At 57.5% G+C, this 16106-nt stretch overlaps 1 protein-coding gene across 6 annotated transcripts in view; it reads right to left on the bottom strand.

Moving 5' to 3' along the window:
• The window catches only part of ELN (elastin), a 31523-nt gene extending 21238 nt beyond the window's left edge, over positions 1-10285 (bottom strand). For all 6 annotated transcript variants that reach the window (XM_042921951.1, XM_042921954.1, XM_042921952.1 and 3 more), the window contains exons 1-5: positions 10115-10285; positions 4379-4429; positions 2966-2995; positions 2448-2480; positions 745-774 (exon numbers count right to left, since the gene is read on the bottom strand). In XM_042921951.1, coding sequence (XP_042777885.1) covers positions 745-774; positions 2448-2480; positions 2966-2995; positions 4379-4429; positions 10115-10196 — 226 coding nt within the window. In that variant the 5' untranslated portion in view covers positions 10197-10285. The remainder of the gene's footprint in view (positions 1-744; positions 775-2447; positions 2481-2965; positions 2996-4378; positions 4430-10114) is intronic.
• Positions 10286-16106: the final 5821 nt, after the last annotated feature.

The following is a 16106-nucleotide window of genomic DNA, read 5'->3' as shown; positions in this document are numbered from 1 at the left end:
ATGTTTATGAGAAGCCGAATGGGTCCCTTTGGCTCTCTCCTTCCCACATCTGGGCCCAATTGGTCCTTCTCCCCCTCCAGGAGACATTCCATGGCTTTGGCCAGGACCGATGGGCAATCAGGTTGGAGTTCACAACCGTGCCAGGTTTGTTTCCAATTCTGTGAGAATCTTTCCTGCAAGCTCCAGTCTTGGCTATCCTGAGCCCAGGGGCAGCCTTCTCTGGGGACAGACCCCAGACATGGGGGGCTGCTGAGCCCCGGAGGGTCTACCTGGCTTTCATGGGGTGTGGTCTCCCCTTTCCCCCATCTCCTCCTTGTGTGAGCTGACCGTGCCTGAGACCCAGCCGACCCCTCTGTAAGGTGGGTCTCTAACTGCGGCCCCTCTCCCTTCCGGGCAGGTGCGGTGTGGGTCAGGGCGGGCCTGGGGTGTTCTGGGTTCACTTCCCAGGACTGCAGGCCCTGCCCCTCCCCAGGTCTGTCAGGGGCCTCTCTCAAGCTGGGCCCGTTTCCTGAGCTCCAATAGGGCAGGGAACATGCTCAGGCTTTTCCTGACCACAGAAGGGCTGGGAAGAGAAGATGGGGACCCAACAGGAAGTGGGAAGGAGCTGGGGCCTGTGAGGGTGGCCTGGCAACCTCTGGGCAGCCATCTGTCCTTTTCCCAGGCTCCCCCCCCAGCTGCCTGATCCCAGGGCCACCTCAGCACGACCAGCCCCACCCCTGCTGGCCCTCCTTCCTGTAGACTCACCTGGTCCAAACGCCCCCAGGAGTCCGGCCCCTGGAAAGGAGGAAATTGGTGAGGAGCTGACCGTAGCCGGCAGCCAAGGGGCCTGGCCGGCCCAACCCTGTCTCTTCCAGAGTCCAAGAGCCCCGGCCTCAAACTCTGCTGCCCCCACCTACTCTGTGTGTGAGGAAGCAAGTCACCTCACCTCTCGGAGACTATAGAATGGCCAGTGTGTCCCCGACCTTCCTGGGGCCAGTGGGCTGGTGAGCAGAAAGCACCTAGTGTGTGCAACCTGCCGGGGCACCCAGTGGGTGTCCCCCAGCCCCTTCTCGTCAGAGGGAGATATCCTGACTCCCCTTTTGGTCTTACTCCTTTGCCCTGAGCTGGAAGTTCTTTCAGAGTCCCCACTAAGTCTCATCCATGCCTCACTCCAGCGCCCATCCATTATGGGACCCTGTATGCAGCCCCCCCTGTCTTCCCTCTGGTCGTGCTGACACTGGGGTCAGCCCATCCCCCATGCCCCTCCAGCTTTGCTGTCACGACCCCCACTGCTTGGGTTTTCCGGGCTGAGCCAAGTCCTGCGTCCACGCCTTTGTGTCCTCTCTGCCACCGGAGACCCTGTGAGGGTCGCCCCTCCAAGGGAGACAGGACACGGGTTCTGGCCGGATAAGCAGCGAAGCACAAAGTCTCCCGGACTCGCAGACCCTTCCAGACCCCAGGACACCCCTTGCCCAAGATTCCTGCTGTCCTGCCTCTCTCTCGCCTGGCCCGGCCCTGGAATTTCACAACCCAGATGGGCTTGCAGGGAAGAGGGATCTGGGTCCCGTAGATTCATTTGCACTTGGATCATTGAGCATCAGGATTTCGTAAGAGTCGTTGGACATCCAAACTGTCCCGGAGCCTCCGGCTTCAGAGCCAGGGAGACGCGGAGCCGGGGGCGCCAAGGCCACATGTGGAGAATCTCATGCCGACGGCGCCACAAATCTGGACTGAGACACCGCTTCCTCCACCTGCTCCTTGTCTAAGGGCTTCCCGGAGGGACCCTCCCTCCCCCTTTCCTGGGGGTGTATTGTTTGAGCTGACGGTGGACCTCGGTGGCAGATCCGGGCCCCCCGGGCAATGCCTGGACAGATCCGACCAGATCCTCTTACTGGAAACCTCCAAGGTCTAGACACCGCCGGAAGGGGCCTGGTCGGGAAGGGAGCTCATCTGGGGCTTAGGGTCGGGGTTCGGTCTGGGGTTAAGCCCAGACCTCGGTCTCGGGTCAGGGTTCAGCCTGTGGTCAGATAAGGACTCCGATTGTCACGGAGGTCAGAAATGTCTAGGGTCTTGGCCTGGCGTTAGAGAAAGCTCCGTCTGGGGTCAGGGGACCATCCAGATGGAGTCTGGAGCCTACCATTTGTATCTGAGCGCCAGACTGACATTCACAGGCTTGGTGGCCCAGGGAACATCAGTCCCTACCTTTGCCCCTGGGGCTGTTTCTGAGACCCTGTGCCGAGGGGACTCTCCAGGCAGCTGGGCACACAGGCGTTTTGCCTGGTAGATGCGAGGCACTCCTCACACGGGGGAGACCTCGAGCGGCCGCCAGCCGCCTGCTCCTTAGAAGCCCCGGGGGTCTGGCCCCAGCCTGCTTATCTCCCTCCCGCCTCACTGGGTCCACCACTCTGTGGGCCCTCCCCTCCCGTGCTCCCAGCCCTCTCGCCATGCCCCAAGGCCTCGGGTCTTACCTGGCTTGGGTGGTTTGCCTCCTGGCCCCAGAGCTGCAGAGGGAAGAGGTGATAATGTATAGAGAGCCCCACGCCACCATTTATCTACTGTTTATCTTCCCCGGGGCACTGGGGCTTCTCACTCCCCGGGTTCTAGAAGGGCTGCCAGGGGATGGTCCCCCCACCCTTTGGACAGGGAGCTGCTGGGAGCCCGGTGTCTGGATGTGTGGGTAGGAAGCTCACCGGATTCATGGCGTACCCTCTCTCAGACTCAGTTTCTCAGCCCCAGAAGGGAAAGGTGATACCCACCCGGTAGGCCTTGCAGGGGTGTTACGGAAGATCAAAAGAAACAGGAAAGAGGGCAGGGGAGGGGCCCGGGAGGCTGGTGGGCTCTCTCTCCCAACACTGGACACTCCGTCCATAAACTGAGGGGCCCTTGATGCTGAGGCCTTCTGGGGTTCTGGGGCCTGGGGACCCGGTTGGGCCAGAGTCACAGCCAGACCCCATCAGTGAGAACCAAGTTTGGTTTCTGAGCTTACCTCCTCCTCCCAGACCTCCGAGACCAGCCCCTGCATTGAGAGGGGGAGAGAGAGAGAGAGAGAGAGAGAGAGACAGAACGAACCATCAGAATGCCAACGGCATTCTCACTCATGGAGCGCTCTCTTTTTAGCCAGCCAGAAAGCTGCCCACTGACCCACAGTCAAGTCCCTCGCTGCCTAGCCACACGATGGCAGGCCAGCCTTAAGCTCCGTGAGCCTCAGTTCCCCACTGGGCCAACAGCCTGGTGCCCGCCAGTGTCTGGGAGTGTCCGCGGCTGCCCTCACCTTCATAGCAGTTCTGAGCACTCAACTGCCTTTTTTTTTTTTTTCCCCACTAGATCTCTAGTTTATTATAAAAGGACGTAACCCAGGAACAGCGAGATGGAAGAGGGCAAGGTGTGGGGGAAGGGTACTGGGCTTCCCCATCCTTTCCGGCACCTCTCTTCCTACACCTCCAGGCGTGCACCTCCCAGAAGCGCCTCTCAAATTACTTTTTCAGTATTGAAAGCGTTACCTTCGGTTTTTCAATCTACTTTAAAGCATGATGCCTTTTTCCAAATTAAAAGAAAACGCGCCCCCTCACCCCCCCCAACCCCATGCCACAGCTGCAACACATTCTGCTCATTATCTTTTGGGGGCGTTCCCAGTCTCCAACGCTGCTTTTCTGTTGTTTGCACTTGAAGAACATTTTGCCGTACGGTTGTGCAGGTAGCGCACTCATACTTTTGAGTAGCTGGGTGTTATTTCAGAGTGTCCTTGATCACTCCCTTCAGTCAGGTGGGCTTATGGTTTTACGTCTTTGCAGATAACCCTCCGATGGACCTTCTTCGGGATCTCTCGCTGCTTTTCAGTTATTTCCCTTGCGTGGATTCCCAAGACCGGGGTTAAGGGTTTGAAAGGCAGGGGTGCCTGAAGGCGCCCACTTTCCTACAGCCTCGCAAGCATCGTCTTTCAACTTCCAGAAAATTTATGCTCTGAGTGCTTGTGAAAGTGTCACGCAGACTGCTTTTGAAAGTAGCGGGGGGGGGCGCCTGGGTGGCTCAGTCGGTTGGACGTCCGACTTCAGCTCAGGTCACGATCTCACGGTCCGTGAGTTCGAGCCCCGCGTCGGGCTCTGGGCTGACGGCTCGGAGCCTGGAGCCTGTTTCCGATTCTGTGTCTCCCTCTCTCTCTGCCCCTCCCCCGTTCATGCTCTGTCTCTCTCTGTCCCCAAAATAAATAAACGTTAAAAAATTAAAAAAAAAAAATAAAAGTATAAACCTCTTAAAAAAAAAAAAAAAGTAGGAGGGGCTTGTGGGTCCACTTTGCTAGGCGTGCCAATGTCTCCCCTTCCACATTGTCACACCGTGCGTTTCTTACGAACTAATCAGGACCTTGCCTTCCCCGAGCGCACGGAAGTCTCCTGTACGTTACCTGGGTAGAAGACGCCTCCGGGAACTCCTCCGGGAACAGCCCCTGGGACCCCTGGAAGTGAGTAGGTAGAACCCTCCATCAGCCAGAGCCAATGAAAGCACAGTAACAATAATAATGCAGATGATAATGATGATGTTGCACATCTACAAAGAAAGATATGCTGGCCGAAGCAATTTATGTTTACAAAGCATTTTCTCATTCATGCTTCTCAGAATGGCCCCCGGGAGGTTGGAAGGGCAGAGATTACGATTTTCATTTCAACAGATGTGAAATCGGGCTCAGAGAGGTTAAGAGGTGCGCCCAGGGACACACAGCTGGGAAGAGTGGCGTCTGGGCTTAAAGCCAGGCCTTCCCTCTGAGCACGGTGTTTTGCACGGGGTCACCTGCTTCTTCTCCCCTCCGCCCCCAGAGAGGGTCCGGCCCGGGGCGGGGGGCTGTCCGCCTTCTGCTGGGCGGTCAACCCTCTCCAGCCGTAAGCAGCTTGAGCAGGGCCCAGAGCTGTGGGAGGGCAGGCTGGGCTACGACAGTGAGCCCTAAGGAGATGTGGCTGCTGCTAGCAAAAAGGCAGCCATTCCCACACTGATAGGATGGCGTGAGGTCAGCGTCCTCAGCCACTGGGCAGCGACGGCTGGGTGGGGTTCTGGCCGTCTGACACCGGGCTGTCTTGGGAGGCGCCGGGGCCCAGAGGGGGACACCATGAATGAGCAAAGTGAATAGTTTCCTAAGGAAAAGTTAATTCACCGGCCAGGCCAGGGGCTGTCTGCCCGGCCAAGATCACGAGTTCACTCCCCACGGACCCGCGAAGCTCTCGCTGGGGAATGCCGTGGCGCTGGGCCCCAGACCGGGCCCGAGCGTGGTCATGGCAACAGACGATCCCGGGGCAGACCGGGCCCTGACTCCACCACCACAGTGGCCTCAGCTTCGTGAGCTGCCTGGCCGATGCCCCAGCCGGGGCGCCGGCACCACCCTACTGAAAGGGGCACGGGCGGGGTCGGGGGACGGTGTGTCCAGAGGCCTCACGGCAGATGTCTGGCCTCCGTGGCCTGACGATGCTGCACGCGGGGCTTGTTGGCCCTGCAGCCCCGTCACCCCCAGCGACAGCCCAGCAGGGTGGGGAATGCCAGACTGTCATGGTCATAGGTGCCGAAGCCCCAGAGCCACACCCCTCCCCCTCCTCCCCTTTCTCTCCTTGTCTCTCCCTCCTGACCGTGCCTCTCTCCCTACCTCTTTGCGCTCCAGCTCCAGGACAGAGGGCAGGAGCAGCGTGGGGGTGGGGGGTGGCGGACAGAGCACGGGGCTCGGGACAGACCCATCTGGCCTCGGGCTGTGCCACTGCTTCCCGTCTGTGTGCCCTTGGGCCAGTCACTTAACCCCTCTGAGCCCGAGTTTCCTTTAAAGAAATGAGGGGCTGATAACCTCTGCCCTGCAAGGCTGTTGCAAATTGTCAAATTGTCAAATGTCAAGTGGTTCAAATAAGAGACGTGTCCTGCCCTGGCTCTGGGCTACATTAATTGCAAAAAAAAAAAAAAGGAAAAGATGGTCAGCCTTTGTCTCTGCTTTGCTGCACCGTACCTGGCCTGTGGCCAGGTATGCAGTAGGTATTTAATAAAGCATGGGGGAATTAGGTTGAGGGGAGGATGCTGCCTGTGGGTTTCAGTCCAGCCTATTCCATCCCCAACCAGCCCGGGAGCCTCCCTACCTCGTCCCGGCTGAACCCCTACTTCCTCTGCCCAGGATCTGCTCCCCCTCCCATCCTCTGCCTCCTCTCTCCCCAGCACCTGCCCGTCTCCCTGCAGCCCTCCTGGCCCTCCCCAGTTCTCCCCCATCCCCCACCCCCAGGATTCAGATCCCAACAGCGCCAAGCTCTGTGCCTGGACCACGACGGCCTGGAAGGGGCTAGAGATTTGGACCGTCATTTTGAGCTGAGGAAATAGAGAAGGTTCAGGGGGGTGCGAAGGATCCCCGCCCTGCCCGCTCCGGGCAAGTGCAGGGGAGGTGAGAACAGATGACGACAGGAGTCGGTCAGGGGCCTTCAAAAAGGCAGTGGCCTCATTTCGTGCTCCAGCTGGTCACCCTCCTTCTTACCTCCTTGGCGAGAGCGCATCCTCCTGCCAGGATGCCTCTCTGCTCCCCAGTCCTGCCCTTCCTCCAAGACTGAGCTCAAATTCTTCCCTTCCTGCCTTCTCTGGGCCTGTGGCTCTCACTGCTCAGCTGGCCCAAAGCAGCTGGCTTGGAGCATATGCTTGTCTTGTTTTATGTGGGTTTGGCTTGTTTCGCGGGCTAGCCCAGGGTGGAACTTGTCTCTTGCGTCTTAGAATCCGGATCCTAGACTCTCCGAGATCGTAACAGTCTTCTTGGCCTGGGTGGAAACTCCTTCCGCAAACATCCCTCCCTCCCCCGCCTCCCGGGCTTCTGCTCACACGCCTCCAGTGACAGGAAAGTCACCCCCTCCCGACACCGTCAGCCCTACCTGCAGAGAGGTCTTCTTTCTGCTGAGATAGGATTTGCCCCTCCGTCTCTCCAATTCTGCCTCTCAGGGCACCCTGGGCCCAGGCTCATCTCTCATCCACAGTCAGCCCCTCAAACACTGACCTTTCTTTCAAGGTCTAACTCAAAGGCCTCTTCTGCTATGAAGCCTTCCTGGATTTCCTGGGACTCTTCCGGGCCTTCCCCGCCCCGTTCCTAGCTGCTTCCTCCATCACTCACCCCTGCTGTGCCCAGGAGACAGAACGTGGGGGTGAGTAGCGAGAGGGAAAGTTAAACCTTAAAACCGGGCACTGATTATAAAAGTCAATCAGCCCGAATAAGTGCGTCCGAACACGAAGATCTATCGTTTTAGCAATTCGCATCCCCACAGTGCCCTTATTTGATGTTTGCAGATGTTCCGTGGCTGACGCCTCCCACTGTGCCTAGGAGATAAATGCAGCAGGAATGTTTTTACAGCCAGGGAAATCAAGCGCCAGGGAGATGAGGCGCCTGGCCCGGGACCCACAGCTGACCCCAGTCACACGCAGGGCCTTCTGCCTGGGCCCCCGGGCTTCAGGTTCAGAGATGTGGAGAAGGCTGTTCCGGAATGAGCATGGGGCCAGCAGGCCTTGGCAAGGGGCTCTGCCAAGCCCAAGTCCAGGGGGCTGGCAGGGGAGCGGATCAGTCCGCACGAAGCTGTTTATTGTTTGCGTGGAGAAAGCCTGCCAAGGGCTTTTCAAAAACAATCCGTCCTCTAGTGTGGGACTCTGTCCCCTCCCTTCCCTGGGCACGTCTGACCTCCTGCCTTGGCCCCAGCAAATGCGGAGAGCAGGAGTAGCTCAGCCAGAGGTCCTTGGCCCCAGAGGCTCATCGGAGTTACCTGGACAGTTTTTACAAAACCTCCACGTCCAGTTTCCTCCTCAGACCAAAGAAAGCAGGAATTCTTGGGTGGGACCCTGGCATTCGAATTGTTTAAAGTTCCCCAGTTAAGTCTAATATTCAGCCAGGGGCTGACAAGCCCTGTACTAAATCATCCTTAGTTCCGAAATCAGAAAAAGAAAAGGCTGATATTATTTCTGGGTCCTGGGAGACAGAACTCTGTCTGATTTAATTCCTCCCTCTCTCTCTCCGTTTATAAATGGCATAGGGGTTTGGGACAGCTGGTCCTCAAAGCTACTTTGGAGCTATCCTGAGTGGGTCTAGACACCCCTTGCCACCAGTTTTTCTGGGGAGCCCCCTCCACTGACAATATGGTTCTTTGGGGGCTGGGGAACTCGTGGGGGTGATATCCTCTCAATGGAGGGCGGGGGGAAGCTGGGCTCCCCAGGAGAGCCAGGAGGGCGGTTCTGTGTGTGTGTGTAGACGTATGGCTCTTTCCACACCCCTTTCCACACCCCGACCTCTTTAGATTTTGGTAGTCCCTGGGCAAAACCCCCAACAGATGGCATGGATTCACGTCCTCCTTCCTGGGACCCAGCTGGTCTACCACGTGGACCAGAGCTGAGACTTATGTGCAAGAAAAGAAGCAGGGCGGTCGAGGCTTGGTAGTGTCACTGAGGGCACCTGCTCTAGGGTGTGCCCACTCTAGAGGACTCAGTCTCGGGCGTGGGCTTTCCCAAGCGTCGCCCGGTGCCCTGCATCCACCCGTCACCCTTTGGCAGAGAACTGGCTGGTGTTAACCCCCTTTGGCCAGTGTTAACCCCCTCAGAGCTGCCTTTGGCTGTCTGAGCTCCCATTTCCCTATTTGTAAAAGAAGGTCGTAGGCTCAACTCTTAGGGTTTTTGAGGGGATTAATTGCCACGCTACACAGCTGGTGGAACTGTCTGGAGAGACGGGTGTTCGGGGGCCACACCTGCAGGAGCCGGGAGGAGGCTCAGGAGGGCCCAGAGCTGCTGCTCTCGGCGCTGGGGTGGCTGGTCCTCTGGGATTGTCTCGCTCCCCCTGCGGGGCCCAACCGATGGTGTGCGTGTTCCCCCCTGCCCGCCCCCCAATCCAGGCCTGGGAGCTGACCTCTGTGCAGGAAGCCTCTGCTCTCTGGGGTCCTGTCTGGCCGGTCAATCTCACGGAAACAGTTCCTGCAGCCCCAGCCCCTTACTCCGGCCCTCTGGCCTGGCCCTGTTCCATCCTGTGCCCCCCGACACCGGCCCCACTGAGGGTCTGGTTCCTAAGGCGAGGAGGACTCCCACGGAAAGCGGACCCCACCCAGGCCACCCCACCACATGGCTCAAGTGTCTGCCCTCCTCTCTTCCTGTGGCCAGAAGCACCTTCGGGGGCCCCCTGGGAGCCATTCCCAGGGTCCTTCGAGGTGTGCAGTGGCCCCACAGAGGGCACTCTTGTGGCCTGCAACAGAGAGCACGTACAGGACTGCTCCGAGGTCCCCTCTAGCCTCTGCTACTGGCCACCCTCCCTCTGCCAGGTGAATACCTTCCCCAGCTTCCCTGATCCTCATTTGTGTTCTGTACCACACACACACACACACACACACACACACACACACACAGAGTCACATGCACAGTGACAATCCACACCTGGAGACCATATTTCCCACGTGTACATGCCTGTCAGGTGGCAGACTTTTGCACATGCTAACAGGCACTGTCACATACCCTTCAACCCTCACCTCAACACACACACACACACACACACACACACACACACACACACACAGATGCTCAGATGTCCCAGCCCTCCTCACCAGGGACAGACCACAGCAGAGGCTTTCCAACCCACAGCCCCGTAATCAACTTGACTCTGACCTTCCTCAGAGGGGGGTCCTGGCTTCCCAGGGGACAAGGAACCTGTTGAGGTCACACAGCTCACCGTGGCTGAGCTGGCCTCCAACCCAGGTCCCCTGCCCTCAGGGCATGTGCGCACCCCCGCTGGGTTCACAGGTGTGCAAACCGCCAGTGCCCCACGACCCACCGGGACCCCCCACTGGCCCTTCCCCAGTGTGTGCTCCAGACCCCCCCACCCCCCCCCACCCCCCACACTGGCGGAGCTCCCAGGACAGAGCAGGGGGGTCCCCAGCCCTGTCGGAGCGGCAGAACCTGGACACGGTTGGGACCATCCTGAGTCTCGGGGTGTCTGTGTGACAGGTTCCTCCTCTGCACGGGCTGGCTCCCGGGAGGGGCCGTTCTGAGGATCCAGTGGCTGAGGGACCCCCTGGAGGACGGCGGGGTGAAGGGCGCCCTCTGGTCTGTCAGTCCGGCCACCTGGCCGGGAGGCCCTCGGGCTGCCCCGGCGAGCCCCGGGGGGCAGGGTGAGGCCTACCTCCAGGCTGCGAGGGGTGGACGATGGACAGCAGGAGCAGGAGGACTCCGGGCCGCAGGGCTGCAGTTCTCAGACCCGCCATCTCGGGGAGAAATGCCCCAGCCCGCTCTCTGCGCCTCGTTTTATCCCCAAAGCGTAATTGCTGCCTCGTCGGCTGAGAGGGAAGGAGGGAGGGAGAGAGGGCGGGCGGGAGGGCGGGAGAAGGGGGAGGCCTGGGGGAGGGGGCCGCGGGGAGGGGGGCAATTACGAAAGGCCCGGCTCACAAGCCTCCCAGGCTGGGTCTGACTGGACTGGACTGTGGGCTTTTTTCCTTAAAACACACTCACGCGCACACACACACACACACACACACACACACACACACAGAGTTCCTTCATCTCTCTCCTGCTTTCCCTCTGTAGCTGTTCCCTCACTGCTGGCCCTGTTCCCGCCAGAAAGTGCGAGGGGGGCCTCTGCCAGGACAGCCCTCGGGAGAGGAAGCGGGAGGGAGGGCCCTGCAGCCCAGCCAAAAATCCGGCCCCAGCCAAGGCCCGAGTGGCCAGGCCCCCGCCCCTCCGGCTGGGCCCCGGGCCCAGTGTGGGGACACAGGCCAGCTGTCCCGCGCCTCTGTCTCCACCCTGGCCCTCCAGACTCCCCTCAACACCCCCAGGTCTGGTCAGAGACGGTCCCTGCCCAAAGCTGGGGAGGTGGGGTGTTGGGCAGGTCTGGGGTCCGAGGCCTGGGGCCCAGGACTCCAGAGGTTGAGGGGCTATGAGCACAATGGCCTGGAAGGTGAGATCGCTGTCCCCCGGGGCATCTGGGGAAAGGAAGGAGGACCCTGACACATTATAGGGCTCCACTCTTATTGGGTAAGGGCACACTCCCCTGCCTGGCCGCTGGGGAAGGGGTGCTGCGCAGGTCCGGGATCCGTATCTACGAGAGCAGACGGGCTGCACCAGGGGAATGGCCGCCCGGGAACGAAGACCATGCTGGTGTTGTCCCCTGGGACATCTGAGGGACATGTGGGGGATCCTGACACACCACAGGGATTCCATTCGTCACAGATCAAGTCGCAGTCCCACACGCAGGCCTGTGTAGGCCATGGTGTCTGGTGAAGTTCAGGCAGGGTCCCCAGGTGCTCTATGGGGGACCGGGGAGTTGGGGACCTCACCCACACTGACAGGTGGCCCAGCCCCCCTTTTATCACCCAGCCCCTATCTGTCTCAACGCTGAGCGCTGTTAGCATGCAGACCAGACTCAGAGTCCCCAGACTGCCTGCTCTCCCCAGGCCCCGAGGAGAACGCCCGGGGGGCTGACATTCCTCTGGTGGCCAGGAGGGGGCAGCCCTGCGCCAAAACAGCCGCGACCAGCATTTCCAGAAGGACTCAGGTGGTCCCAGCCTGCCTGACACAGGATGAGGACCTCGGGGATTTTTCTGGGGTGGGGTAGGTCATGCCTCCCCAGCCTCTGAAAGTGGGGGATAAATTTGGGAGCTCGGGTGAAGAGGGAAACTGACGCTTGCCTTCATCAGAGCCTCCGAGGGGAAAAAGTCGAGGCCACAAGTTCTGTGAGCTTTCCCCTGTTCCCAGATGGGGAGTGAGGGGGAGAGGCCACCCCAGCTCTGAGCAAAAGAGCCAAAGGACCCCACCTCCAGCCAGGAGCACCATGGCAGCCTGGAGGTCTCGTAAGGCCACGCACTGGCCTCGGGCGAACCTACCGCTAACTTCCAACTCTAGCACTTTCTACTGGGGTAGCCTCTTCACAGATCTTCAGATTCGTCATCCGTCAGAGGGTGATAAATATCCCTGCCTAGGAAGGTTATTGCAAAGATAAATAAAATGTGGTCATATATTTCTGTGCCGTGCCTGCCAGATCCCAAATGCTCTCTCCTCGTTTGCTGCAGGAACCACCACTCTAGTGTTACTCTTGGTATCGCTCATGCTGCAAGCCCACTGCTGTGTTTAGGGTGACTGTTAGGTTTGGCTGTCTGCTGGGCCACCTCGGGACCCTGGGCCATCCCTACCTCTCCCTGGTCTCAGACAGCAGCTGCGCCCGGAGTTTGGAAGAAGGTGGGTGCATGAGGAGAACTGGCTTGAAGCCGTCTACCCAGTAAGTGTACAAGGCTCTTACTTCCAGTGCATGTTGTTTGGGGATACTTTGGGGTAGCTGAAAGAGGTCAGGAGCCCGAACTAGCCTTTGCTGGTGGGGGTAGGGGCTGCTCCGGGGCCGGGGTCTTGAGGCTCAGTGCCCAGGATGAGCTAGCACGTGGGTAGGGGAGTCTATGGGGTGCATCTGCGTGCCCCCCCCAACTCCTGGGAAGGGGGAAGGGAGGGGGTGCTGGGGAGGAGATGGGCCCCACTCTTCTCAGGGCAGTGACGTGGGCAGGAACCGGCTTTCAGACTTGCAAACCGCAGTCTGTTCAGAGTCTTTATTAATTCCAGGACTGGAGAGAGGCTGGAGCCAGCAGGAGAGTGCTTGCTGCCTGAGATCCAGGAGAGGTGTGGAGGGGCGCTTGCAGGGATAGACTTGGGGCTGCTGGGCCACACCTCTCCCCGCAGGGCCAGGCCCTGTGCGTCACCCCTACCCGGGGCCCCCTTCTTCTTAGCATCCGGTGCTCACTTATAGCAGGTCCAATAATGTATCCAACGAGGCTCCGTATGCCTCGAAAGGGGCTTCGATCCAGAATCAAACCCATCGGTGCAATTTAGCCCAATGCATCTAGTACATAATGTAAGGACTGGGGGTTACAGTTATTAGCCAACATTCGTTCGTTCATTCACGCATACATTCAAGAAACCTAGCAGTCCTCAGTTGCTCTGTGCCCACCTCCCCGCATAGCTGCATAGATTAAATAAGGTCATGAACGTAGCACTGTCCACAGGGGGCTGCATAGTGTGCTGCGTCCTGGGTGAGCTTGGCTTGGCTGTTAACATTGACAAGCCTCACCTGCCCGCTCGCTGCTGGGCATCCCGGGGCGGGGAGGGGGGGCACTGACAGGTCCCCTCTATCTGTCTTCCACGTGCACCCAGTTTAGAAAGGCCAGAGCAGCCAGCCCCACACAGCTCTGAGCCTCTCATTGCTTTGCTCAGAAACCCTCAGCCGCCTTCCGGAGAAAGTCCAGACTTCTGAGTATGGCCTTCAAGGCCTTGCATGACCCAGCTCAACTAGAGAGTCGAGTGATGCTCTCCTTCCTCTTGGCAGGCCTCCCTTCTGGCGCTAGAGCTGGACCCTAGCTCCGAGACTTGTCCTGGAAGGCTGGACGTTGGGCCTTTGTTGGGAAGGCCCCCTAGTCTCAGCTTCTGTCCCTGCGGGTCTGTGCCCTCTGCATCCCTGCCCCCAGCCTCTCTGAGGGTCCTTGGTGGGAGCCTTCTTGGTTGGGCTTGGTGCTTCCTCTTATGCCCCCTCTGGTCTGGCTGTTCCTGAAGGTCGTTTGAGGATGGACCCATTTCTGTCTCCCCTGTCGTCCAAGAGTGGGATAAAAGCACAGTTGTGCCCTCCAGGAGATACGGGCAGAGGCTGCTGACGTGAACCGACCCCCAGAGTCCGGGTGTGGTTTCTATTTTCTCCTTGTCTACACATGGTCCTTTTATCTATTGACTATAGGATGCACTGTCTGTGTGGGACCTGGAACCAGAGGGAGAGAAAGAGATAGAGAAAGAGAGAGCATTTGCTGCAGAGCTAGCCTGGGGACAGCTTGGTGTTAGTGGGACCCACGAGCCCTGCTGTGCCCCCTCCTACTGCCTGGGTCCCCTGCTGTCTGTCATTTCCACCTCCCTGTGGGTATGGCTCCTTTCAGCTAATCCCGTGGGTTAAAATAAGGTCAAGGTTACACGGGCAGGGGAGCCTGGATTTCTCATATGGACCCAAGTGAGGTTTGGGAGGGAACAGAATGCTGGCTGGGAGGTTGGGTTCGAGTGTAGGCACTTCTGGAGAGAATCCACAACAAGGCGGAACGAAACACCCCTTCCCCCGGCCTGATCTATCCCCGCTCATCGGAGAGACCCAGCTGCAGACATTAAGGCCAGAACCTGCCCCTGATTTTAGATTTTCTAATAGCCCCATAAAATAAAGAAAAAGGAAGTAAAAATAGAGTTTAATGATACGCTGTATCTCTATATTTTACATTATTTTTTTTTCTAAGTCTTGAAACTGGGGTGTACAACTCAATTCCACTTCTGGGTGTGTATCCGAAGGAAACAAAGATGTTAATTGTAAAGGACATCTGTTGGGCGCCCGGGTGGCTCAGCTGGTTGGGCATCTGACCCTTGGTCTCAGATCAGGTCATGATCTCGTGGTTCGTGAGATCGAGCCCTGTGTCGGGCTCTGTGCTGACAGCGTGGAGCCTGCTTAAGAGTCTCTCTCTCTCTCTCTCTCTCTCTCTCTCTCTCTTCCTCTCAAAAATAAGTAAACATTTCAAAAAATTAAAAAAAAAGACATCTGCACCCCATGTTCATTGAAGCATTATTTACAATCGCTAGAACATGGAAGCAACCTGAGTATCCACCAACGATGAAGGGACAAAGAAAAAAATATATACATACATACAATGGAATGTTATTTGGCCATAAGAAAGAATTTCTGCCATTTACAATAACATATGGACCTTGAGGGTATCATGTTTAGTGTAATAAGTCAGACAGAGAAAGACAAATACTGTATGACCTCACTTATATGTGAAATCTAATAAATAAATAAATAAATAACCCCCAACTCGCAGATACAGGGAATGGGTTGGGGGTTGCAGGGTGGGTGGAACGGGAAAGGTGGTCAAAAGGTATAAACTTACAGTTATAAGATAAATCAGCCCCGTGGCTGTAACGTGCAGAATGGAGACTGTAGCTAACAAAGTCATATTATAGGGACGCCTGGGTGGCTCAGTCGTTAAAACGGCCGACTTCCGCTCACGTCATGGTCTCACGGCTGGTGAGTTCGAGTCCCGCATCAGGCTCTGTGCTGACCGCTCAGAGCCTGGAGCCTGTTTCAGAGTCTGTGTCTCCCTCTCTCTCTGCCCCTCCCCTGATCATGCTCTGTCCGTCTCTTGCTCAAAAATAAATAAACGTTCAAAAATGCTGTATTATATATCTGAGAATGGCTAAGAGAGCAGATCTTAAAAGTTCTCATCCCAAGAAAAATGGTTGTAACTATATCTGGTGATGGATGTTACCCGGACTTATTGTGGTGATCATTTCACAATATATACAAATACGGGGGCTCCTGGGTGGCTCAGCCAGTTAGGCATCCGGCTCTTGATTTCGGCTCGGGTCACGATTTCGCGGTTTGTGAGTTCGAGATCCGTGTCAGCCTCTGTGCTGACAATGCGGAGCCCGCTTAGGATTCTCTCTCTCCCTGTCTCTCAAAGTAAATAAAATAAACACTAAAAAACCCAAATATATACAAATACCAAGTTATCATGTTGTACCCCTGAAACAAATGTTATACGTCAATTACACTCAACTAAAAAAAAAAAAAAACTGGCGTGGAGGTTACATTTAGAGCATCTCTCAGTTTGGACTAGTTGCATTTAGTTTTATTTATTTATTTTTTTGGAAGACTAGTCGCATTTAAAGCGCTCAGTAGCCATGTGTGGCCAAGGGCCATCGGACTAGGCAACGCAGGTGGAGGTCACGAGGGGGACTGGTGAGGATGAGCCTGAGGGGTTCCCGCTATTCAAAGGCTACAGGGCATGATGGGGAGGGCGAGGCCTGGGGCGCAACCTTGGCAGGCAGCCCCAGAGGAGAGGTCCTGCCTCATGCTGGTGACCCAGCCAGAGCAGGTGAGGCACGAGACAGCACCTCGAACTGACACTTTGGCTGGAAAACGAGAAAGGCCTTTGGTGGCCCGTCCCTGCCCAGAGGCAGCCAGGGACCTCTCCGACTATGGGCCAGCAAAGGGAGGGAACTGCCAACGGGGCAGATGTCAGACTTTGCTGGGCATAAAGGGTCTGCAGTTAAAAACGGGGACCCGGGGGTGCGGATCATCACGCAGGATTAGCCTGAGGGAGGAACAGGCGGTT

Source organism: Panthera leo, chromosome E3 (genome assembly GCF_018350215.1).
Source record: "Panthera leo isolate Ple1 chromosome E3, P.leo_Ple1_pat1.1, whole genome shotgun sequence".
Taxonomy (NCBI): domain Eukaryota; kingdom Metazoa; phylum Chordata; class Mammalia; order Carnivora; family Felidae; genus Panthera; species Panthera leo.
The sequence above is the reverse complement of the archived record's forward strand: the minus strand, read 5'-3'. Positions and strand labels throughout refer to the sequence as shown.